At 38.7% G+C, this 27,215-nt stretch overlaps 2 protein-coding genes across 2 annotated transcripts; both read left to right on the top strand.

Annotated features, from left to right (window-relative positions):
* Positions 1 to 4,763: 4,763 nt before the first annotated feature.
* Positions 4,764 to 7,655, top strand: LOC126598763 (uncharacterized). Its single transcript, XM_050265120.1, has 3 exons — positions 4,764 to 4,904; positions 6,545 to 6,800; positions 7,043 to 7,655. Exons 2-3 carry the CDS (start codon positions 6,545 to 6,547, stop codon positions 7,540 to 7,542), a joined length of 756 nt encoding a protein of 251 aa, XP_050121077.1. The 5' UTR covers positions 4,764 to 4,904; the 3' UTR covers positions 7,543 to 7,655.
* Positions 7,656 to 12,171: 4,516 nt separating this feature from the next.
* On the top strand, positions 12,172 to 25,981 carry LOC126600462 (replication protein A 70 kDa DNA-binding subunit B-like). The gene is made up of 11 exons (XM_050267023.1): positions 12,172 to 13,048; positions 14,497 to 14,654; positions 15,046 to 15,319; positions 15,417 to 15,513; positions 15,723 to 15,847; positions 16,364 to 16,445; positions 16,561 to 16,693; positions 16,823 to 16,980; positions 17,486 to 17,899; positions 17,989 to 18,112; positions 25,632 to 25,981. The coding sequence occupies exons 2-10, from the start codon at positions 14,502 to 14,504 to the stop codon at positions 18,110 to 18,112; spliced, it is 1,560 nt and encodes a 519-aa protein (XP_050122980.1). The 5' UTR covers positions 12,172 to 13,048; positions 14,497 to 14,501; the 3' UTR covers positions 25,632 to 25,981.
* The last annotated feature ends 1,234 nt before the right edge of the window (positions 25,982 to 27,215 follow it).

Here is a 27,215-nt window from a genome sequence, read left to right as displayed (position 1 = left end):
GTGAAAGCTTGGATTTAAGAAGCTGAAACCGAGCTTTGGACAATGATTTGGTGTGAATATCTGCAATTTGGTGGTGACTAGGTACAAAGCGAACAAATAGAAGAGAAGCTAAGACAAGTTCCCGAATGTAGTGATAATCAATTTCCACGTGTTTAGTTCGAGCATGAAAAACAGGATTAGATGCTAGAGAGATGGTAGAGATATTGTCACACCAGAGCACTGGAACTTTAGACAGAAGGAAGGCAATGTCGTTGAAAATTTTGCAAATCCAAGTAATTTCAGCAGATGTGTGAGCTAAAGATCAATATTCGGCTTCGGTGGAGGAACGAGCAACAGTGTGTTGCTTCTTTGCACTCCAGCTAATAAGATTGCTACCAATATAAACACAGTAGCCACTGGTGGAGCGCCTATCAAATACACAGCCTGCCCAATCAGTATTCGAGAAGGCAGTGAGATGCAAGGAACTTTTCTTGAACCAAAGTCCTTCAGTACCAGTACCTTTGAGAAATCGGAGAACTCTTTTGACAGCCTGAAAATGGGTTTCTGTCGGACAATGTAAAAACTGACAGAGTTGATTCACGGCAAAAGAAAGATCTGGCCGAGTCCAAGTTAAGTATTGCAATGCCCCAACAATAGATCGATATTCATGTGGATTGGAAATAAGTGTACCACTATGATTTAATTTTTGAGTACCAAGAGGTGTAGCACACGGGTTGCTGTCATGCATTTTTGTTTTGAGCAGAAGATCAGCAGCATACTTATGTTGAGAAAGAAAAATTCCTGCTGAACTGCGATGAACTTCCAAACCCAGGAAATAGTGTAAAGGGCCGAGGTCTTTAACCGGAAATAGTTGACTGAGCTTATGAATAAAAGCTTGACAGAGTTGGGCATTGGGTCTAGTCACAATGATATCGTCAACATAGACCAGAACAATAACAAGAGCTAGTTGATATTGAACAAACGGAGAGCAATCAGAAGGAGAGTTGGTGAAACCAAGAGAAACCAAAGTCTGGAAAAGCTTGTCATACCATGCCCGGGGGGTTTGCTTAAGGCCATAAAGGGATTTGTGGAGCTTGCAAACATAAGAAGCTTTAGATTGATCAATAAATCCCGGAGGTTGTTGCATAATGACCTCCTCCTTGAGTGTGCCGTGCAAAAATGCATTACTAATATCCAATTGGTTTAAAAACCAATCAAACTGTACTACTAAAGTCAAAAGAATCCGAATAGTAATAGGCTTTGCAACGGGACTGAAGGTTTCTATAAAGTCAATCCCTTCTTGTTGATGAAATCCTTTCGCTACCAAACAGGCTTTGTACTGGTCCACAGTGCCATCAGGTTTCCTTTTAACTAGAAAAACCCATTTACAACCAACCAGATTTTGAGTAGGAGAAGAAGGAACAAGGGACCAAGTTCTTGTAGATTGCAGTGCTTGAAATTCCTCTGCCATGGCCTGGTTCCAATGAGCATGTTTGGAGGCTTGAAGGTAAGTAGTAGGAACAAATTGTGAAGTGTCAAGAGGATGTTTGGTGGCTGCCAAGGCTTTAGGTTTAAAAATGCCGGCTTTGGATCGGGTGGTCATAGAATGAGTGTTGGCAGGGATATGGGGTTGGGGTAATGGGGAAGGAGAAGTAGGAGGAGATAAGGAAGGTGGACTGGATGAACTAGTGGTTTGGGGTTGTGGTACATTAACAGGACTGGAAGCACTAGGGGAAAGTGGGAGAGGTGACTGAAAGAGGGAGGGTGGTGTGGGACAGGTTATTAAAAAAAGAAGGGTAAAAGTAGGAAGATAAGAAATGGATTGCTGTGATGATGACACAGAAGAAGATTTAAAATCATGAAAAGGAAAGTGGATTTCATTGAACAAAACATGTCTTGAGATGTAGACGCGGGATGTAAGAGGATCAAGGCATCTGTAGCCTTTGTGCTGCAAGCTATAACCCAGAAAAACACACTGAACACTTTTACCATCCAACTTTGAGGTAGTATATGGTTTGAGCCACGGATAACAGCTGCAACCAAACACTTTAAGCTTGGAGTAGTCAGGAGGCTTGTGAAATAACAGTTCCCATGGAGAAAGTGCAAGACCAGAAATCGGAAGCCGATTGATCAAATATAAGGTAGTAGAACATGCTTCAACCCAGTATTTATGAGGAACCTTTGATGCAGTGAGCAGAGTGCGAGCAGTTTCTGTGAGATGTCGATGTTTCCGTTCAACACAACCATTTTGTTCTGGTGTGTGAGGACAAGAAAACTGATGCATAATACCATGATGAAGCATAAAAGACTTGAAATTAGTACCAGTGAATTCACCCCCTGAATCAGTTCTGAGAACTTTGATTTTATTTCCAAGTAAGTTTTCTACATAGCTCTTGAAATGAACAAAGATGGAATACACTTCAGATTTCAACTTCAGTGGAAAGAACCAGCTATACTTTGTAAACTCATCAACAAACAAGACATAGTAACGATAGCCACTAACAGAAGATGTAGGGGCAGGTCCCCAGACATCACAATGCACAAGTTCTAAAGCAACAGACACGGTACTAACACTGGTAATAAATGGCAGTTTGTGATTCTTGCCAATTGCACAATCTGAACAAAAGAACGAAGTGAACTTTTTACCACGATAAGCAATAGAACTATTATTCAAAGTCTTTCTGAAGATAACAGATGAGGGATGACCGAGCCGGTTGTGCCAGACTTGTAAAGAAGTTGCTGTACTAACAAGTGCAGAAGGAGAGTTGAAAGCAGTTCGTGAGCCTTGAAATGGATAGAAGCCACAACTAACAGGGCCCCGAAAAAGCATCCTCCTCGAAATACGATCCTTGATTTTAGATCCATCAGAATCAAAGGTTAATTTGCAGTGATTATCTCTTAGGAATTGATAAGCAGATAGAAGATTATGCTTCATTGCAGGGACATGAAGAACATTATTTAAACGAAAATTAGCAAGAGGAGTTCGAAGAGTGGTAGTACCAATATGATGAATTGGCATACCTTGACCATCACCGATATAGACCTTATCTTGACCATTGTAAGGCATTGGAGATTGAAGGGCAGAAACATCATTAGTGATATGTGATGTAGCTCCGGAGTCTATGAGCCAAGTAGGAGCAGAGGGTTTGTAGTTAGTTTGAGCACACATAGCTGCCAGTTTTGCAGGAGGAACTTTACCAGAGTAGGCATGATTCATTCGTTCGAAACAGTCAATAATTTCATGTTCAAGAAAATGGCAGATTTGACAAGGAGATTTAGAACCAGTGTTGTTACCTCTGGAATTGCCTCCAAAATTGCGATTGAAATTATGAGAGTTACCTCTGTAATTGCCCCGATAATTACCATGAGCATTATTTCCACGAAAGTTGTTGTTGTGGCCCCGGAAAGAACCTTTGCCACGATAGTGAGTGCCCTGAGAATGATCACGAGAGTAAGTGGCCCGAGAATGATGTGGAGAATAGCCCTGTGGTGTAGGAAGAAGATGAGGCTAAGAAGAGTGAGCTGCATAAGCCTGAAATGGTTCAGAAACAACAGACTTCTTTTTGCGATTCATAAAGAGCTCCTTATTAATCAACAATCCATGGAGTTCATCCAAAGAGGTGGACGAGATGCGGAGCATAATCGAGTCGATGAAAGACTCATAATCATCAGAAAGACCTTGTAGTGTGATATCAATCAGATCACTTTCAGAAACTGGAGCTCCAGCAGCCATGAGTGCATCTGAAATGTTCTTGATGAGTTGAATGTACTTTGAAATAGGTAGATCACCCTTCTAAACTTAGTGAAGGCGAGAACGAAGTTGGTGAATATGAGCAGCTGAGACGCCTCCAAAACGTTGTTCAAGAGTGAGCCAAAGTTCTCGAGAAGATTGGACACCAACTGTGAAAGGAATAAGATCTTCCGAAAGAGTAGAATTCAACCAAATAAGGATATTTTGATCTTTTTCATACCATAGATCAAAAGCAGGATTTGGAAGTGCAGTGGTATGGCCAGATTCATCAAGAAGAAACGGCGAGGGACAAGCTTCAGAGCCATCAACAATTCCTATAAGCTTATACCGACGAAAGATCGGAGCAAATAAAGCCTTCCAAACAAGGTAATTATTGCGTTTGAGCTTTGTAGGAACCATACAGCTATTCTGAATAGAAATAGAAGAAATTGAGGGAGAAAGAGGAACTGAAGCCAAATTAGGGTTCATCGGGGCCAAATTTGGGGCAAAAACTTCAGGATCCGTTGGAGAAGAAGTTGATGAAGTCATAGATTCAGCAGATCACAGAGAGTGCAAAAGAGCGAAGATCACTGATAGTGCAATTGCTTCCACCTTCCAGAAATCGAAGATACGACGACAGGTCTCAAGAGTCGAAGATCACAAATTGCAGCAAATACAGAAATCACAAAAATTGCAGATCGCAAAGGTCACAGAAACTGCGAAGATCAACAACCACGAAGATCAGAGATCGCAAAGATCAGAGATCGCAGGAAACGAGAAAGAGGATCGAGAGAGAGAGAAAGACGGTTAAGCAGAAAGGGATGATACCATATTTAGAAAGATATTTCTTATTAACTGAAGAAATGATTTACATGATGGTATTTATACCAGTAAGCTAAAATAAAGCTTAGATATTAACTATTGTAACTAATTAACATTAAACTAAGATTAGTTACAATACTAAAGTAACACTAAACTTATACACTAAGTAATTGCTGACTGTACTAAGGACTTGGATCCTAGTTGGCACTGTTGAGTTGACTGAGGATGTGGCTCTTTAACTCCATCTCGCTCTTCTCTCCCACTCCGTTAGACGAAGACAAAGACGAAGGAAGACAGCAGCCACTACCTACCCATCTGCTCCTCCTCCGCTTCAACTCCATCGGAATTCCTTGCCGTTTCCTCAATTCCGAAGGTCCCTTCACATCTCTCTCTCTCTCTCTCAATGTTTTGCTTTTTGCTTTAATCGGTGGATTGTTTTTTGGTAGAGTGGGTGATTTTTATGATTTGGGGAAGCGGGTAATGGTGAGTTTGTTGTTAGGGTGAGATTTGTGAGCTGGGATTTGGTAATCTGAGTGAGTTGGGTTGGTTTTGGGGGGTTTCTGGGATGGTGTGTTTGGGGGTGAGATACCCTTTGGATCTGAGACTTGTAAAATGCAAGTGAGAGAAATGGAGATAGAGGTTGGGAATTCAGTTTGTCTCTGGTTGATCTTGGTAGCTCATCCACTATGGATGACAATGGTGCTTGCTAATATGGAAGGTCTGTACTTGTTTGCTTTCTTCAGCTAGCTTTTTTGCTGATTTTCCTTTTTCTCATTCTTTTTCCTTTATAATTTGTTATCTTTTCTAGTAAAAAATAAATTAATAAATTTATTTATTTTCTTGATATTATGAATTTCTGGAAATAGGTTGCTGTAAAATTTATGGGGTAGTAGAATTTGGTATGGTCATTTAAACTTAGTCGTTTACCTTGTACTGGGACTTGAAAGCCATTTATGAATCTTGAATACTAGAGTGTTTTCTTAAGCTTTCAATTTGCTGTGAGAACCATTAAATATAATGAAGTGGAAGCTGAACTTTAATGTGATAAAGCCTTGAAGAATCGTACTATTTTACGGCTTGTATTGGTGTTTCGGTTGCTACAATTGATATTAAGTGCCATTATTTGATTTTCCAGTTATGGCCTTTTGATGTGTGATTTCTATGTAAAACCTCTATCTATGTTGCAAGTCTTATGAGTCAATAAGACTTTGAGGGTAGTAGTTGCCTTCCGTAGTTAATGAAGTGTTGTACCCACAAAACTTTATGATTGTAAACCTGAATTCAATCATATGTTTCTGCTTGTGATCAATTGTGAGGCTTGAGTTTTGCTTTGTACATCAAGTCCCACAAATTTCACAAATTTGTATCTTTATGGATTATATGTTTTTTCTGCGTAATGGTTTTATATTTCATTCTAGATATTCTAGAATGGCGTGTTCTTCAAAATTAAAACTTTATGGTCTGATAGGTTATGACTTTCTAGTGTGTTTATGGCTTGTGGTGCGCTGTTGCTTTCATTCTTTTCCTAAGTATTGTTTGTCCTAGTGTAGTTATACTCATTCCGTTTGCTTTAATACATAGGTATTTGATTGTTATGCATATGAAAGAATGTAGTTATCAGCTTAGCGCTGTGGTGGAGCCTAGGCCATGGGCAGGTCATAGGGGGCACGATATGCATAATAGCTAGTGTATATTTGTATTTCTTAGTATATATGTGTGGATGTATATAAGGAAACTAAATGAACCTAGCTTGCACGGCATGAAACTATACACATGTGTGTATATTTTTATATTTATTGTTTTAGCTATTTCAAGTAAAACATGTGTTTGGAGTTGATCAACCAAAACTTCTTTTGAATTGGTATTGTTTCTACCTTTGCAATACTGCTTTATATATATGTGAACAAACACAAGAAAGGATATGATATTACTTTGGCTGCTAATTGATTAGTTTCAAATGCAAGAAATGATTAGTTTCTAATGTTATATTTTTATGGTTCAAAAATTGTATAGATGTCGCAGTTGATCACTTGTCGTCGAGGTGTGACCAATGCGCCGCCCGCATTTTCAGCACCTACTGCTTCATCTGTGAGTGCTCCATTGATTGGGGAGCCTACATCGCTTACTGAGGCTACTCTTAGGGCATCCCAGGTGCCCGCATCATCGGCGTCATCAGTGTCGGTTCAGCCACTCAGTGCACGGCGGCCTCTTCGGCGCCGCTGCCATCCGGAGCCTTCTGATCACACTTCCTTTGCATCCACAATCGAGGGTGGGGGCTCCCAGCCAGTTAGTTTTTTCTAATTCCTTCTACGTTGTATTTTGTCATTTTAAAACTATTATTTTTATGATTGTGAAAATTTGCTGCATTGTGAAAATGTGTTGTGGGTGTGAATTAATGTTATTTTACTATTTTCAGGTTTTGGGAAATGATATACTATTAAGGGAGGTTTTGCTAAATTTTTTGTAGAAATTTAAGATTAGGGTTTTCACCATTTAAGTTATTTTGGGCAGCTAAAAAAAACACCAGGCGGCCTAATCGAATGCTGAAGCTGGTACACAACGTACGTAGGTCCAACAAATTGATCAAGATTGCGTATGACTCGCGACATCGTGGAGTGGCTACCTCACAGCAGCATAGCAGCATCGCTACTTGTTGTAGTTTCGTTCTGGATCAGAAGTTCGGTCATCATCATGGCAAGGTTGTTCGGGGTATAGGGAAGGCGCGGGTTCGTGAGACGGGTGCCTCCTCTTCCAGATCAACCACAGCACAGGTCATTGCCTTGACGAAGGAAGTGGAAACCCTAAAAGCTAAGATTGCGGCCGAGGGCGATAAGATTGCGGCCCAAGGCGATAAGATTGCAGCCAAGGGCAAGAAGATTGCGGCCTTGGGCGAGAAGATGAGCATGATCTTACGGGCCTTACAGATGTCCGGCCTCCAAATCCCGATGCCAGCACCTAATCTTGCTCCACCTTCGACCTCCCAGCCACTTCGCCCAGCCGATACTCAGTAGCCTGATGCATTAAACCCATACGACTACTTGTTGTAGTTTTTTTTTTATGTTCGGACAACTTTTACGTACATTTTCATATATTTTATAATTAATACTTTTTCTTGGTTTATTAATTATTGCTTACAAAGTTCTTCTGATTTACTCTTTTGACTTTCATTTTAATTATAAGCTCTTGATCTATAAAACAAGTTAAGTTTCTCGGAATTGTTAAATTTATCACCTTTTTGTTGTATTATTCCTCGTTTGATGGACGGAAATAACTCTTATTTACAATTTTGTCAGTTGTGGACAAATTAACATGTTTTAAAATATTAGACGGTTAGAAATCAATATTGAAAGTCGATAGGGCAAATTAAGATACCAAGTTCATAAGTCATTGCTTCATAAAAAGTAAGAACTACCTTCCACAATTTTCTTGTGTTTTCAAGTTGGTCTCAGTGAGGTCTATGACTTCTCTCGTTGCTGCGCATAGAGGGCAAAAACTGTTTCAGAATATTAAGTAAAGCCTACTCCATTAATGTTGGAGATAAACCACTTTTCTTTCCAAGAAAGAACACCATGTGGGAGAACTTTAATGCATTCATTGGAGGTACCCGCCACCCACTTTCGCTCCAAACTTTCTCATCTTTTACATCCATTTTTCTAAATATTTTCACAATTCTTATTGCATCTAATAAACTCGGTTTACAAACGTGGGATAGGCCAGTTAGCTAGAGTGTGAGTTTGCCTCGTTGCATTCAAGTTTGAATCTTTAAGCTAGTTGACCATTGTACGTGTTTGTCCCTTTGCACTCAATCTTAATTCCTCTGTGTAAAGGATTTGAGTATCTTAGAGTATCGACTTGTAAGAAAATCTGATATAGTGTATTAGGGAGCAAGTGTGATCATCCAAAGAAAGTGTACCCTTTTTAGGGCCAAATGTCCTAAATTGTACCCTTTTTTCAAATCCATTACTGACAAGTAAACAACCATAAATTATTGTTTCTATATTTTCATTTTGATGATAAAATGCTTATGTCATAAATGTATTTGATGATGCCAAAGGTGAAACCAAGAATTGGTAGGTCTCGTCTAAAAGGTAAATATGAAGACGATATATAGTACTGTCTGTTTTTAGCCTTGGCCACTACATATGACCATGCAGGATGCAGCTTTGTGTTACCAAGTCTTAGCCTTATCTGATTTTGGCCAAGAAGTCTATTATGAACCAGGATTCTGCAGCTTTGTGTTCCCAAGTCTTAGCCTTATCTGATTTTGGCCAATAAGTCTATTATGGACCAGGAGGATCCTCGTCGGATCTTCTTTGTGAGGATCTTAATGATCCTTCAATTACATTCGGTTATTGTACATCGTGCAGTCAGAAATTATTGTAATTTTTATTATTTAAAATTGAATATAAACTGTACCTAACAAAAACTGACCACACGATGTACGATGAATGGATGTGATTGGACAAAAAGCTTGTTTGCAATCTTCACACGCAACATCAGCTTTCCAAATACCATAGACCACTTTTTCAAAGTGCTTTGACAAAGTTAAATCACGTGAAGCTTGCAGCTCCCACTACATTGTTATGACCAAAAAGGGTAAAGGAATAACATTACTACTTGTTGTTAGGGAGACTCCTATATATGTCGACCTTCATCCTCAACGGACAGGCAGACCTGCAAAAATGCTCAACCCTTCCTCATATCTGAGAGGGCACTCCCAACAAAGCCTCTCGAAATACTCAGCTTTCTTCCCCCCAATAATACTTATGCAAACCAGCCACACCAGAGTAAGAGTATCTCATATCATCAGGGTCAAAAGCAAGAGTATCCCATATCATGCTTTTTCCATGTCTTTTCCTTTGCCTTTGCTCTTACTTGCATGACAAGGAGAATAAACACAATCAGTTGGAACTTGAAATCAAACTTCCGATCTGGAACTGATTGCCCAGAATCTTTGCATGGTTACTTACCTAACATTGCTCTCGAGTACTCATCCTTAGCTGTTGTCAAGGTCACGAAGTCCTTTGGCAAATACCTCAGAACAGTTGATACGATATTGACGCTTTACACTGAAGCTGCCACACATGGATGAGTCGCTAAGAAGTAGTGCTCTGAAGGACCATTCAAATGCAAAGGTTGCGCACCATTTATGCGATGCAAAAGATTGGAGCAGAAGGTTCAACGATGAGCGGGAACAGATCACTATAGCACAACGCCCTCCTTGCAGAACCATATAATCCAGACGGATGAGTCTAAGTCAAAGCCAAGCTCGACATCGTTGCCCTATCCGAATAGCTCAAGAAGCTTTAACAACCTTTTGTTGACACCATCACCAAAAAGTAAAGCCTCGCCATGCCACATCCACTACTTTGTCAATAGCAAAAATATCTTATATCATCAGGGTCGAACGTACTCTAGATTTGATAGACTTGTTTTGACCCTCAAATTCTTGAGTCGGCCTTATACTTTGTAGGAAACCAAAAAACCCTCAAGCCAGGTTCAAGAATAAGCATGTGGAAAGTTACTTCTTCAAAAGCAAAAATATCTCATATCATCTCTTCTTATTTTTCTTCTCTTTATCCTTCTTGTTGCCTACAAGATAGGGAAAATGAGAACAATCAGCCGGAGCTCGAAATCAAACTTCCGATCTAGGACTGATTGCTTACCTTGTCTGTCACCTCTTTCGACAGATCTCCTTGCTCAAAGACTTGGGGGACTTCTATTATAGGGTTTGTATCACGCTTGACCAAGTCCGAAACTACAAGTAAGCTTCAAGTGAAATTGATACATTACCTTGTGCATCTACATCGGTTAAAGATACCACCCCTGGATGGAGGAAAAGTACTTCTAGAGAAGATGCCACATCTACCTATGAGACAAATAAGGCAAGTGAAAACGATACCACACTTCAATACTTAGAAGTTTCGTGATTACTCAACGGCTTGGATCTTGCAAGTCCCCAAACGAGGAGCTTCCCTCACTCGGGAACTTAAGGGAGCACTGTTTGTACCATACTTGACCAATCCCGAAACTACTGAGCACTGGTCAACGTTATACTGTCAATGATCCACAAGAGTTTCCCTCCAACCAAGAGGCCAATCACAGCACGACACGTGTCAACATCAGAGGCCAATCATAGCGTGACATATATCAACTTCAGAGGCCAATCACAACATGACACGTGTCAAAGTCAGAACAAAGCTAGAGACTCTTCTATAAAAGGAGATCATTCTCTCACAATATTTCCTAATGTCATTTGTACTAAATCATTCACTAGTACTCACTAAAGGAAAGCTTGAACCTATGTACTTGTGTAAACCCTTCACAATTAATGAGAACTCCTCTACTCCGTGGACGTAGCCAATCTAGGTGAACCAAGTACATCTTGTGTTTGCTTTTCCGCCTCTATCCATTTACATACTTATCTACACTAGTGACCGGAGCAATCTAGCGAAAGTCACAAACTTGACACTTTCTGTTGTACCAAAGTCCTCGCTGATTTTGTGCATCAACAAATTCAATATCGATTCTGACTAATTTGAGTATTACACTTATATATAGTCGATTTATCTTTTCATATTTAACCATAAGATCACCATTTTAAAACACTTGTGTCCATCTATATTATACCAGTGCTGCAACGATACCAAAAGATTCTCTCATATTTTATCTATACTAAAACCCGGTGGAAAACTACTGTTCATTAACAGTGCTCCACCAGTTTTGCCCCTCTTTCTCTTCATGTTTTTTCAGCTTTAGTGGGGTTAAATGGTGAATTGGCCATTTTGCCCCTCTTTCATTTTTCTTTCCGTCCGTGCGTGCGTGCGTGCGTGCGTGTTGTGTTTTCTAGGGTTCCAGCTTCTTCCACTTTTATCTGCTGCTGGATGTTAGTTCCACTTGTTGGTCATCAGGATCATTTGGTCGTAGTGTGCACATATTGTTGGTGAAGCTTATCTATAAGAATTGAACATTTGTGCCAGTTTAGGGTTTAGGTTTCAACTGAAACGGAATAAAAAATTTTAAAATGTGATAAAGATGATGTGGCAAGACAAAAAAAAATTAAAAAATGTGAAATGGCACAATAAACAATAACAATTTATAACGGCCATATGATTTGTGGCACAACAAACAATAAAAACTTATGAATGACAAAAACAAAATATTAAAAAATGTGATAAAAATGCCGGTGGTGAGAGAAAAAATATTAAAAAAAAGTGAGTTGGCACAACAAACAATAAAAATTTATGTATGATTGCTCTTCTTCCCGACTTTTCATTGTTGGTTGTGTTCTAGATAAAGCAGTCATCAAAAAAGTGAATTGGCCACTTCTGCCTGGAAGGAGGCACCCATTTTTCTTTTATTTCACCCTTGCTCCTATTGCTTTGCTGTCAAATTATCTATATACTAAAACCTGGTGGAAAACACTGTTCACGAGCAGTGTAATGGCTTAAATACCCCTTGGTGTCTTCTTTGTTTCTGGTGGTCTTATCTGCTTGGTACAGTGAGATGACGCTTTTACACATTCCTATCAGTTTCTGCACAGTTAAATGACAGTTATGTCTTTTTCGTTCCACCTGTCCCTCATCGTGTGTGTTTTGGGTGATATTTCTTTACTTTTTGGCTTTCTTCTTTGGGATACATCCACTTCATTGGTTTTTAAAACCCAAATCCTCTGCTGCATGTTCAGATGCTGTTTTTTAATTATTTTTTTGTGGTGGATATGCCATACACGCCTCTCTTTATCCAATCTCAACATTTGTTTATCTCTCTTCCCTTTTCTATCCTTTGTTTTTCCTCCATCTTCCAGATGCTTTCTTGGTAGTATTTTTTAATTAATTTTTTGTGAAAAGGTGTGTATCATAGGTGTCAAGTGTCGATGATCGATGTGTTCTTATCTCAGCATTTGTTTCTCTCTCTTCCCTTTTCTATCCTTTGTTTTCCCTCCATCTTCCAGATGCTTTCTTGGTTGTATTTTTTAATTAATTTTTTTATGAAAAGGTGTGTATTATAGTTGCCAAGTGTCGATGATCGATGTGTTCTTTGTTGGGTTTGTTTGCTTTTTCTTTCCCAGATTTTCATTTCTCTTCTTGCTCTCACTTTTTTCTCTGTCGTTCTGTGTAGTTCTCAGAGGTTATTTCGTTTTGCTCTTCATTTTTTCTTCTGCTGCTCCCAAATTTTTGTTCAATCGTCGTCGTATTTTTGTGTGTTGCTGTCAGGTTTTTCATCGGTGAAAAAAAGGGCAGCACTTTAGGTTTCTTTCATTGCGATATCAGTTATTTAGAATAATTTGTTTTTAAACTGTTTTTAAAAGGGCAGCACTTTAGGTTTCTTATAGTGACACGTTTATATGTATTTTTGCCCATTTTTATCCTGTTTATGACATTTTTGTGCTAGGGTTTTTGAGCTTTGTTACTTACCCTTTCGTTTTTTTTTTTTTTTTTGATTTGTTTTGCAGGTTGCATTTGCAAAGGGAGAACAAGATCTTGGATAGTTTCTGTGCTTATGAAACATTTGAGGGTAAGATTCACATCGTTATTTAAATCTGTGGGTTTTGTTTCTTCGATTTTAAAATGGAAAAAGCCTAACTTTTTTTTCCTTAGATTTTAATTAGAATGTGTTGTAAAGCTTTTTATGTATTGATGTGGTTTATTGTAATAACTTGGCAAGTATGTATAATGAGCTATTAGTTTTGGATTTACAGAAATTAAGTGTTCAATTAGTTGAGGCTATTTGGTTGGCTTTCATTATTCTTTGTTCTTTTACTTTCTCTTATTGTCATGTATTTTTGTGGCTTATTCTTATTCTGCAGTTGCAGTATTATGTTAGTTTTGCATAACGTTATTAGTTAGTCAATGATGGTGCTGTTAAAGCCCACAAAATGGTTGGCTAAAGTGTATTGAGAAAGGGTATTTTTTATCCATGTGTTGTAAATCTTTTTACATGTTGTTGTGGTTTATTATGATAACTTAGCAAGTATGTATAGGGGGAAAAGCTTTTGCCTTCCCCTGTTTCTTTTTTTTTCGCAGAAAAAAAAAATTCATGCAATATTTTTCTGTTTTTGTTAAAATAATGTGCTGCTGTGATTGAGTACCTAAAGCTTACACATTTGGTCTATGTTTTATACTCTAATATATTAAATATACATGAAATATCTAATTTATCTGATTTGTTGGCTATGTATATGCTGCTTAGCAATTTGATTACCTGAGAATTTAGCCACCAAGGCAAATTTTTTTATACCAAAACTGTTGCACAGATGTTTGTTAACAAAAAGTGGGTCACTGTTTTCATCTTCTCAATTAACTTTTACAGAAAACATTTATAATTTTTAGAGGCATTATTTGGTCCTTTTTTCATTTAAGTTTTAATTGGCATTTCATCTTTATTTGAAAAAAAAAATTTCATTTCAAATTAACATTGATGCTTCCCACTTGAATACAGGCTTTCTTTACAGATTTTCATTTTGTGGCAAAAACATTTCTCCGTGTAAATTGTTGAATAGGTTGTTGAAACTAAACCAATTCATAAACTTTTACAAAAAAAATTTAGAATTTTTTTAAACATTATTTGATCGCTTTTCCATTTAAGTTTCAATTGACCTTTCATCTTTATTTCTAAATTGATCATAAACTGTAACGAGATGCTCAAGGATTTGCACCAATTTGTTTAAAGTTTTTTTGGTTCAACTTCCTTTCCGATAATGCTCTCTGAGTTTGTGAACTATTTACGTGTGTGGTTAAACTCAATGCAAAAAAAATGTTTGCTGCCAGTATATAGTAGACAACAACCCACAAATTCTTGACCCTTGGCTAATAATAGGGGACGTATTTTGGTCAATGTTTTTAATGCATTTTTTTTTCATTTTCATAAACAAATTTTATTCTCTTTCATGATTTCAATGTTTCTTTTAAGTTTTCTATCATAATTATTTTTAGACTTATAAAATTTACATTTGATTTTAGCAGCCTAAATGGAAAACACAACTGCTACTCCTATCCATTTACTGCGCCCTTATACAAAAGTGCTCAAAATAAAAGTTCGAGTGTGCAGAATATGGAGACCAAGATTTTCTGGAAGTGTTGAAAAATATTCGGGCCTTCGTTGTATATTAGTTGATGAAATGGTGAGAAGTCATTATTTTATTATTTTAATTAAAATTTATGACAAGAATAATTAACAATGGACATGACATTTTTCTTTTTTATCATTTTTTTACATATTAACCAATAAATTTTATGTTTTTCAAATTAATAAAGGATTTTTGCAAGTATTCTGTACTTAGTTTCAAGTGGTTGTTTGGTTTGGTAAAGTTAGGATTACAATTTTTTTTCGATGGAGTGGTACGCTGTCTTCAGTTTCAACCTGATTAGGAAAATTGTATACATTCTGTGTTTCTATAATTACTATTCAATGTATACATGCTAATGTTGTTAAAAACATTATCTTCGTTTTATTTCGTTTGTTAATTATGCTTCTGACTTTTTTTCCTTTTTCTGCTTTAATGAATTGTAAAGCAACATGCAGTTGAGGCCTGTACAGTTGACATAGACTACGAGATCATAGCTTCCAAAATCGAAGCTGGTGGTTGTTATGAAATCATGGATTTTCGTGTGAATAAAATGAGAGGTCAATATAGAGTTGTCCCGCATGACACTCAAGTTGTGTTCACTGGAAAAACAACTTTAAAAAAACTAACAAGTGTATTCCCGCCCATCCCTCGACATCGATTTTACTTGCAAGACTATAACAGTCTTTATCCTTGGCTGAATAGGGTTGATATTCTAACAAGTAAAAATAATAGATATATACATGTATTAAAACATTTTGTCTTTATTTTTTAAATGAATTTTGGCAATCTAACAATATTTATTTGTTAAATTACGAGATATCATGGGTCGTATAACTGCTGTACAACATCTGGAACAGAAACAAATTAATCAGATAATCGAACCCAAGTGTGATATAATCATTCAGAATATCAGGTTACTTCTTCTTTTTCAATGTTGTATAAATTATTTTGCATATGTATTATATTCACAATACACCAAGTTTTAAATATTCTCTTACAATTCTAAATTATTAAACAATTATATCATCTTCATAATATTGACTTGATAGCTATTAATAGAAAAGCACACATTTTTTACTACCTCTAATTCAATTTTTTTTTTCAAATTTACTTCTCCTACAGGAGAGAAGAGTTGAGAGTTACGTTATGGGCAAATGTTGCAGAAAGTTTTTCTTCTTTATCAGCTGAAGCGTTCAACCCACCAATCATGATTGTTTTAACAAGTTTGAAAGTAAAGTTGTACCTAGGTATTTAATTTGATTAAAATCCAATCTATTAAGTCTTTTTTTTTTATTACGTTGAAATATTTTTCAATTTAGACTCTCTCAATGTTTTATTATGGAGCAGTTTAAACATATTTACTGTCTATGAAACCAGTGTTCATATTTTTGGTTTACAAATCGATAGTTGTCATCACAATTCTGACTACAATTGTTATTTTTTTTCTTGCTGCTTTCTGACATTTTACTTTCGATTTAGTGATTTCTTTGTCTCTGAGTAATTGGCATAGAAGTATTACAGTGTATAGGTGCTTATTAACTATAGTTAATCATTTTCTTGGTTCCGTTAACTTTCTGTGCAGTTGTAAATACAAATTGAAATGCTGCTGATCTAATCAGTTGTTGCTCAGCATGTTATAATTATTTAGACAGGCGTTAACTTTCATGAGACAATTTTTATTTCGTTTTTAAAGTTATATAAACGTGTTTAAAGTGTCTGTTAATATTTTCTTCTTGCTTTTTACATTATTTTTCGATGTGTAGATAACATTGTCTTGAACAGTACTGGTTCTTCACTCTTCTTCATTGATCCAAACATTGTAGAACTAAATGCTTACAAATCAGTGTGAGTGTATTTACCATTTTTAAAATAAAGTAAAAACGTATTCATTATTTTTGTAATCAAAGACATGTTATTTTCATCAAAGAACTCAAATAATATTAAATTTTCAATTTTGCAGGTTTGCCAATTGCACAGAGGCTGTGAAAAAACTGCCACCCTCTTCAAAACATGCCAATGAAGCTGAAGTCTTACAGGCTGCCAAGAAAGTGACCATCGAGGAATTAGCTTTTCTAGATCCAGATTTACACAAGGTATAAAAGCTTTTACATCTCTATCTTTTTTTTTTTTAAATCTATAACTACTTTTTTTTATATATTTGGTTAAAACTATGTATATTTTCAATTATCTTTATACAAATATTTTGTTAAAATATTTTACAGGACGATACATTTTTGTGCAAAGCGTGTGTAAAGCGTTTTGACACACGCTATGATTGGTGGTATAGCGCTTGCCCAAATTGTGCCAAACAAATGCAAAAGGATCCCACAACTGGGCAATTGGTTTGTCAAAAACATGGAAGCCAAATTCCGACTGCTTGGTAATATTTCAAATGCTATAGCTTAGTTTTGTTATTTATCATTTAAAAAATTTGCAATGTCTATTTTTTTTTCTTTTCAAACTTCTAACAATATGGTGAATCACTTATTTGTTTGCTGATTTCATGTAGATAACATTGCACAATTAACACATTGGTATAAAACATTCAAACTTTTTAAAATATTGTCCAAAACTGTAAGCCCTTAAACAAAATTAAAAAGTTAATCATCTACTCCGTTTGAAAATGCATGAACTCAACCTGTGTTCCAATTTTTTACCATGTTTGTCTACACATAATATTTGTATGGTTATGTAAAGTAATTTTAGGTGTTTAAAACACTTGGGCAAAAATCATTTTCACCTATACGTTATTCAACTTAAAATTACTATGTGTATGCACATTTTATCCCATCATGCTTAATCATTTGTCACAGCTCTAGGTTTTACTAATTCTGCTTTCATGTACAAGCCGACTTGCAAAGGCTAATCATAGTTTTTATACACAGGTACAAAGTCAACTTAGTTCTTGAAGATGAAACTAATGAAACAAATGCTTTGATAATTGGTAAATCTGGTGAAAAGCTATTTGGCTCAAGCTGCAAAGATTTAGTGATGAATCAAAGATTGGTGGATCAACAGCAACTCCCAAATGAATTCTCGAGGTTGATAGGACAAAAGAAAAATTTTCATCTACGGTTTGGAACTAGGAAAAATAATTTGAATACGAATGATCTTTTGATTTCCAATGTTTCTGAAGACACAACCGTGCAACCAACAACTCCACAGGCCTTGCTAATGGAAATTACAGTGTCTTCAACAATGGTTTCATCTTCTACTTCCACACCTGAAACAACTGCCCAATCGCATAAACGAAAAAGAGAATCAGTCAGAATGTCTCTTTTTACCAGTAGTGAACAAAGGTTATAATCAAACAGTGTTTTTTACAATGTTCAGGTTTTTAACTATCATGCATTCATGTTTGTTAATTTTGCTTTTGCATTTAAATTAGTGACGTGGAAGAAAATTCAGAAGAAAATCCAACAGACATTGATGAAGTTCCAATCAAATTGTTAAGAAAAAAATCATCACTGATTTGTACAACGACAGATCCTCTTGCTTTAAAAAAAGACTAGGTAAATATCATTTATCCTTATTTTTTTTTCTTTAGGTAACTCCGCCTATGTCTTACATGGCCGGTCCCAAGCCCGGATAAAGGAGGAGGGGGAGGGCGTCAGGTAGTCGACAGCCGGCACTCCATGATCACGTCGAATCCTTATGAAAATGAATCCAGAACAAAATCGCGCTAAAGCTAGGGCGTCACCCGTAAGTGGCGCGCTGTGTGGCCCGAGCACAGTGATAAGTGAGCAAGGGTCGCTGTATCTCCATCGGCACCCGGATGCAGTGTTAAATGAGCAAGGGGGCCATAGAAACTTCTTTTCGAACGACTCCACTCAAAGTTGTTTGGGAGCATATGCTCCTATCAACTTTACCCGGGACACACAAAAGAAGTACTTTGATCCTATTAGACGGGGGAGGGTGAAGAAGCTAGGACAGAAGGGTAGAGTTCAAGAGAGCAAAATGCGTTTAGGAACGTGGAATATAGGAACCTTAACGGGAAAATCTATGGAAGTAGTGGAAGTTATGGTGAGGAGAAGGATAAATATTATGTGCCTACAAGAAACTAAGTGGGTTGGTAGTAAGGCAAAGGATCTAGAAAACTCAGGGTTTAAACTTTGGTATTCGGGCACAAATAGAACGAGAAACGGTGTTGGCATCATCGTGGACAAGACCTTGGTACAAGATGTTGTAGATGTCAAGAGGGTAGGAGATAGAATCATGGCAATCAAGATTGTAATAGGACAAGAACTTATCAATGTGATTAGTGCGTACGCACCTCAAGTAGGGTTGGATACGAGTTCGAAGGAGAAATTTTGGGAAGATCTTGGAGACTTGGTGCAAGGAATTGCTCAGACGGAGAAGTTATTTATAGGAGGAGATTTAAATGGACACGTGGGCAGGGAGACAGGCAACTATGGAGGTTTTCATGGTGGCCATGGTTTTGGGGAGAGAAACGAGGATGGGGAAGCTATCTTGGATTTTGCAATGGCATATGATCTCTTCTTAGCCAATACCTTCTTTAAGAAGAGAGAAGAACATGTGATCACCTACAAGAGTGGATCGTCAAAAACACAAATAGATTTTCTTCTAATGAGGAAAGGGGATCGTATAACTTGTAAGGATTGCAAAGTTATACCAGGAGAGAGCGTGGCTAATCAACATCGCTTGTTGGTGATGGATGTACATATCAAAAGAGTAAGACAAAAGAACAAGACTTGGAAGTGCCCAAGGACTAGATGGTGGAATCTAAAAGAAGAAAAACAAGCCATTTTCAAAGAGAAGGTAATCACCCAATGTGTGTGGGATAGAGAGGGGGAAGCTAGCCAAATGTGGGATTCCATGGCTAGTTGTATCCGAAAAGTAGCAAAAGAGGTATTAGGAGAGTCCAAGGGCTTTGCCCCACACCAAAAGGAATCTTGGTGGTGGAATGAGGAGGTACAAACAAAGGTGAAGGCTAAGAAGGAATGTTGTAAAGCCTTATACAAGGAGAGGACCGATGAAAATGGTGAAAGGTATAGAAAAGCGAAGCAAGAGGCGAAGAAAGCTGTCAGAGAAGCTAAGTTAGCGGCTTACGACGATATGTATAAACGACTAGATACCAAAGAAGGAGAGTTGGATATCTATAAACTATCTAGAGCAAGGGAAAAGAAGAGAAGGGACCTAAACCAAGTGAGGTGCATCAAGGATGAGGATGGAAAGGTTCTTGCTACAGAGAACGCGGTTAAAGACAGATGGAGAGGTTATTTTCATAATCTTTTCAATGAAGGACATGAAATGAGTGCTTCTTTAGGGGAGTTGAGTAACTCAGAAGAGTGTAGAAACTACTCTTTTTATCGTCGAATCCGGAAGGAAGAAGTGGTTGTAGCTTTGAAGAAGATGAAGCATAAAAAAGCAATAGGCCCAGACGATATACCAATCGAAGTGTGGAAACTTTTGGGAGAGACAGGTATAACATGGCTCACTGACCTTTTCAATAGGATTTTGAAAACGAAGAAGATGCCAAATGAGTGGCGAACGAGCACTTTGGTGCCTATCTACAAGAATAAGGGCGACGTACAAAATTGCATGAACTATAGGGGTATTAAGCTAATGAGTCATACAATGAAGCTCTGGGAGAGAGTCATTGAGCATAGATTGAGGCAAGAGACACGGGTTTCGGACAACCAATTCGGGTTCATGCCAGGGCGCTCAACCATGGAGGCAATCTATCTCTTACGAAGATTGATGGAAAGATATAGAGTTGGGAAAAAGGATTTACACATGGTCTTTATAGATTTGGAAAAAGCGTATGATAGGGTCCCAAGAGACATTCTTTGGAGGATTTTAGAAAAGAAAGGAGTACGAGTAGCATATATCCAAGCTATAAAGGATATGTATGAAGGAGCAAAGACTGCCGTAAGAACTCATGAAGGACAAACCGAAAGCTTTCCCATAACTGTAGGATTACATCAAGGCTCATCCTTAAGTCCTTACCTTTTTGCGTTGGTAATGGATGAGTTAACAGGACATATTCAAGATGATATTCCTTGGTGTATGCTTTTCGCAGACGATATAGTGTTGATAGATGAAACTCAGGAAGGGGTAAATGCAAAGCTTAACCTTTGGAGAGAAGTGTTGGAATCTAAAGGTCTTCGCCTAAGCCGATCAAAGACATAATATATGGAGTGCAAGTTCAGTGCAAATGGAGGCCAAAACGAGTTAGGGGTGAGGATCGGAGATCAAGAAATACCAAAGAGCGACCGTTTTCGTTACCTAGGATCTATCTTGCAAAAGAACGGAGAATTAGATGGAGATCTCAACCATAGAATACAAGCTGGATGGATGAAGTGGAAGAGTGCATCCGGCATGTTATGTGACCGCCGTATGCCACTGAAGCTCAAGGGAAAATTTTATAGGACGGCAATAAGGCCGGCGATGCTGTATGGCACAGAATGTTGGGCGGTGAAACATCAACACGTACACAAAATGGGTGTAGTGGAGATGAGGATGCTTCGTTGGATGTGTGGGCACACAAGAAAGGATAAGATTAGGAATGAGGATATCCGGGGTAAAGTAGGAGTAGCCGAAATTGAAGGAAAGATGAGAGAAAATCGGTTACGGTGGTTTGGACATGTGCAAAGAAGGCCTACTGACGCTCCGATTAGAAGATGCGACTATGGGACAGAGGTTCAGGGCCGAAGGGGTAGAGGAAGACCTAGGAAAACTTTGGAAGAGACTCTAAGAAAAGACTTAGAGTACTTGGATCTAACGAAGGACATGACACAGGATCGAGCACAATGGCGTTCTAAGATTCATATAGCCGATCCCACCCAGTGACTTGGATTTTCCAAGTCTCCAACCGAGAAGTTTTCCTCACTCGGAAAATTAAGGGAACACTACCCCAACCTACATGCTCCACTCAGAAAGCTTCAACATACAAGCTTCAACAAAAGAAAATTCAAAGAACTTAGCGAATAAGGCTTTGGTGTATTTAACACAATACGTTAAAATGAAGGAAAGCTTATTTATTGATATCCCCGATAAGCTACAAATATGTACATATACATGAGTCAAAATAAACACACAAGAGGGAGCCTTCACAAAGGTTGCTTAGGAGAAGTCTCAGCAGTCGGTAGAGCCCCAGAAAGAGAAGGCACCGGAGGGGGATCATTTGGAGCCTCAGTACTGGACAGAACCCTAGAAGGAGGAGGCATCAGAGGTTGATCATTTGGAGCTTCATTACGCGGTACAGCCCCAGAAGACGAAGGCAATAAATGCCTTTGGAACAAACCCACAAATCTCTGATGATCAAGTAAAACCTGACCATCACTTTCCTTCATCTGGTCAAGCTTCCTCTTCATGTTTGTAGCATAGTCATGTGCGAGCCGGTGCAACTGTTTATTCTCATGCTTGAGCCCTCTAATCTCCTGTTTGAGACTCATCACTTTAGCCGCCAATGATTCAACTTGGCGGGTTCGAGCAAATAGGCGTTGGGCCATATTAGACACAGAACCGGCACACTGAACACTGAGAGCCAGCGAATCCTTAACAGCTAACTCATCAGACCGTTTGGAAAGTAGTCTGTTATCTTTAGGAGTGAGAAGGTTCCTGGCCACCACTGCAGCGGTCATATCATTCTTCATCACGGAATCCCCAACGGTAAGAGGACCAGTAGGGGAGACGAATGATGGGCGCCATATGTTGTCTGGAGAAGGCGGGGCTGTCTCTTCAACAAGGTTCAAGTCAAAACGACGGTCGGAGGGGCCAGACATTTTCAAAGGTGTTGAAGAGAGAAGAGGTCGGACAAATCAAGATCTTAGAAGTGCAAGAATGAAGCTTCTACTGGTAGAGATTCAAGTGTGCTTTGGAACTTAATGCCAGCCCCTATAAAAATCTGCACTCGACGGAGCTTCAGAAATCGAAGAGGCGCCTGCTCAGAAATCGAAGAGGCGTTTGCTTTCTCAAAAGCTGGGCTGCTTAGAGATCACGAGGGTTGATCTCAGAAATTGAAGAGGCGTTTGCTTTCTCAAAAGTTGGGCTGCTCAAAGACCACGAAGGCCGATCTCAGAAATCGAAGAGGCGCTCGCTTTCTCAAAAGTTGGGCTCCCCAGAGACCACGAGGGCCGATCTCAGAAATCGAAGAGGCACCTACTTTTCCAGCCTTGTCAGCACCTGTCACACGCACACTTAGCTTTGCGGAAATTATGGGCATTCTGTCGAAGACTTCTGGGGAAGTAGAAAACACATGAATCTTACTGTTCAATCACCCACTTCCCACACGCAACAATAGCTCATGGGTACCACAGATAACTTTGCCAAAGTTCTCTGCCAAAGTTGAGCACGTGAAGCTTGCAGCTCCCACTACATCGCTCTGACCAAGAAAGGTAAAAGAATAGCAAAGAAACAGCACTAACAATGTTTAGACACATAAATTTTGAAGGTCTAGCTACCATATTATTACCCACAAGGGTAAAGGAACAGTACCACTGCTGGATAATTGGAAAGTCCCTGTGTGTCAACCTCTGTGCTTCATGGCAATGTAGACTAGCAAACATGCCCAACCTTTACTCACATTCGAGAAAACACTCCCAACAAGATTGCTTGCTCCAAAATCGAAGAGGCACCGTCCTCCAAATCTCGAGAGCCAGACTCCCAACATGACTACTTTCTCAAAATCGAAGAGAGGGTAAAGGAACAGTACCATTGCTGGATAATTGGAAAGTCCCTGTGTGTCAACCTTTGTGCTTCGTGGCAAGGTAGACTAGCAAACATGCCCAACCTTTACTCACATTCGAGACAACAATCCCAACAAGATTGCTTGCTCCAAAATCGAAGAGGCACCGCCCTCCGAATCTCGAGAGCCAGACTCCCAACATGATTACTTCCTCAAAAATCGAAGAGACACTGCTCTCCGAATCTCGAGAGCCAGACCCCCAGCATGATTGCTTTCTCAAAAATCGAAGAGGCATCATTCTCCGAATCTCGAGAGCCAGATACCACAGACCACTTTTTCAAAGTGCTCTGACAGAGTTAAAACATGTGAAACTGGCAGCTCCCACTACCGTGCTATGACCAAGCAGGGTAAAGGAATAGCATTACTACTTGTTGTTAGGGAGACTCCTATATATGTCGACCTCCATCCCCAACGGACAGGCAGACCTGCAAAAATGCTCAACCCTTCATCATATCTGAGAGGGCACTCCCAACGAAGCCTTTCGAAATATTCAGCTTTCTTTCCCCCCGATAATACCTCTGCAAACAAGCTATACTAGAGCAAGAATATCTCATATCATCAGGGTTAAAAGCAAGAGTATCCCATATCATGCTTTTTCCCTGTCTTTTCCTTTGGCCTTGTTTTTACCTGCAAGACAAGGAGAAAGAGAGCAATCAGTCAGCACTTGGAATCAAGCTTCCAGCCAGGAACTGACTGCCTGGAACCCCTTACCTGATTACTTACCTGGCATTGCTCTCGAGTACTCATCTTCAACATCTTATGTTTCCAGGGAAGATTCCGCATCTGCTTGAGGAACAGATAGGGCAAGTGCGAAGGATACAAGGAAGCATGTGGAGACAAGCGTAACAGCACACGTGCCGATACATCCATTACTCTGTCAAAAGCAAAAGTATCACATATCAGCAGGGTGGAACGTACTCTAGATTTGATGGACTTGTTTTGACCCTCAAATTCTTCAGTCGGCCTTATACTCTGGAGGAAACCAGAAAACCCTCCAGCTCAGTTCAAGAATAAGCCTGTGGAAAGTTACTTCTTCAAAAGCAAAAGTATCTCATATCATCTCTTCTCATTTTTCTTCTCTTTATCCTTCATGCTGCTGCAAGATGGGGAGAAGGTGAACAATCAGTCGGAGCTCTGATTGCTTACCTTGTCTGTCACCTCTTTCAGCAGTCCCCCTAGCTCGGCGACTTGGGGGACTCCTACTACATGGTTTGTATCGCGCTTGACCAAGCCTGAAACTACAAGTAAGCTTCAAGTGAAATTGATACATTACCTTGTGATCTCCACCAGTTAAAGATACCACCCCTGGATGGAGGAAGAGTACTTCCAGAGAAGATGCCACATCTACCTATGAGACAGATAAGGCAAGTCAAGACGACACCACACTCCGATACTTAGAAGTTTCGTGATTACGAGATCATTCTCCCACAATATTTCCTAATGTCATTTGTACTAAATCATTCACTTGTACTCACTAAAGGAGAGCTTGAACCTATGTACTTGTGTAAACCCTTCACAATTAATGAGAACTCTTCTATTCCGTGGACGTAGCCAATCTGGGTGAACCACGTACATCTTGTGTTTGCTTTCCTATCTCTATCCATTTATATACTTATCCACACTAATGACCGGAGCAATCTAGCGAAGATCACAAAAAGCGACCGTTTTCGCTACCTAGGATCTATCTTGCAAGAGAACGGAGAATTAGATGGAGATCTCAACCATAGAATACGAGCTGGATGGATGAAGTGTAAGAATGCATCCGGCGTGTTGTGTGACCGTCGTAGGCCACTGAAGCTCAAGGGAAAATTTTATAGGACGGCAATAAGGCCAGCGATGTTGTATGGCACAGAATGTTGGGCGGTGAAGTATCAACACGTACACAAAATGGGTGTAGCGGAGATGAGGATGCTTCGTGGGATGTGTGGGCACACGAGAAAGGATAAGATTGGGAATGAGGATATCCGAGGTAAAGTAGGAGTAGCCGAAATTGTAGGAAAGATGAGAGAAAATCGGCTCCGGTGATTTGGACATGTGCAAAGAAGGCCGACTGACGCTCCGGTTCGAAGATGTGACTACAGGACAGAGGTTCAGGGCCGAAGGGGTAGAGGAAGACCTAGGAAAACTTTGGAAGAGACTCTAAGAAAAGACTTAGAGTACTTGGATCTAACGGAGGACATGACACAAAACCGAGCGCAATGGCGTTCTAGGATTCATATAGCCGACCCCACTTAGTGGGAAAAGGCTTTGTTGTTGTTGTTGTTGTGGTGTAAATTTGCCACATTGATCTAAATGTTTAGTTTTCATTTTCCTTTGCCCAGGTTACTTTCCCAGTGGTGAAAAGTGCTTGACCAAAACTTCAGTTGTTTCAGACATCAAATTTACAGTCCTTTGTCAATATATGTATCAAACAATCTCTCTAATATTTTTGACCATGTCAATAGCTCCCTCTAATCTAGACAGCACAATATTTTTTGGTATGTAAATAATTATGTCTAACCTAGGGAGCATCATATTTTTTGCATGTAAATAGTCTAGCACTTTACAATCTTTAGTTTCTAAGTGCTTTCATGCAGCACAATGGATGACTATTTTTTGTATGTAGATTACCAAACATTCTACAATCTTTTACCCTATAGATTACATAAGCTAAACATTTTGTCTTTTAAAATTTTCCATCCTTTTGATTGTAAATAATTTTAATGCTGTTACACTGTTTTTACATGTTTCAAGCCGTGTCTGGTGCAATTGTTAATCTCGCAACAACGCGTGGGTAGCTTTTTCTAATTTCACCCTATATGTTAATCGAAACTACAAGAATAAATCAACTTAGTTACGTCCAACTGCTCTCGGTGTAACTTTAACATGTTTGATTGACATAAATTTGGCACCCACCACAGCATATGTGGTATCTGCAATCTACTGTTGAAGTGGATAAGGACTTAAATGCTCTGCAACCAGCACAAGCAAATCCTTGCATTTTCTCCGACTTTATTTAGAGCTGGTTTGAGGTTATTTAAATTTTTTTTTTAAAAGTGGATTTTTTAAAAAGTAAAAAAAAAATTAATTGTGTTCGTTAAATTAAAAAAAAGTAATTTTTTTTTATTTTTTCAAAATCGTAGATTTAAAACAATACAAAACAGAAACAATTATACACATACTTCTAAAAAAAACGTTTTTTTTATTAGAGGCAGGTGAACAATACCAAACACTTTCCTGTCTTTTTCCATGGCTGTGTACTATTCTCATAGCACAACAAAAATGTCGTACCCAGTGCACAAGGCTCCTGCTTTACGCAGGGTCTAGGAGAGATTAATGTCGGCTAGCCTTACCCCCATTTATGGAGAGGCTGCTCCCAAGTCTTGAACCCGAGACCTACCGCTCACGGGCGAAGGCACTTGTCATCGCACCAAGTGCGACCTCTATTCTCATAGCACAACAGATGCAATTTAAAAAAAAATTACAGAAACTCAGAAATTAGCCCTTACATACACACCACATATTCACTTGAAAGTGCTAATTCGAAAAAGATGCAAACAAATCCAATGACAGACAGTACCATTAGAGGACTGAGATTTAGTGGTTCTTGTTGTATTGACCTGGTCGATCTTGCAGGTTCTTGGCACTGTCATTTATCTCGAAGATTACCTAGCAGTGTTTAAAGCTGTAAAAACTTGTGTAGGGTTCGAAAACGTTAATATTTCGTCAATCCGCATTTGAAGCGATCGAGATTTGAGTTTTGAGTTTTGAGTTTTCCATTCCAATCCAGTACAATTTGTTTGGCAGTGCTAGTATGATTGTATGTACATATAAAATATCTTCTAACTAGCCGACTGCTTCAGAAAATTTGTATGGCTTCGTCTGCTGCTGATTTTGGTCCTGGTTTGGCACACAGCCTGTAAAGT

Source organism: Malus sylvestris, chromosome 14 (assembly GCF_916048215.2).
Source record: "Malus sylvestris chromosome 14, drMalSylv7.2, whole genome shotgun sequence".
NCBI lineage: Eukaryota > Viridiplantae > Streptophyta > Magnoliopsida > Rosales > Rosaceae > Malus > Malus sylvestris.
Note: the sequence above shows the minus strand (reverse complement) of the source record. Positions and strands in the feature narration are given on the sequence as shown.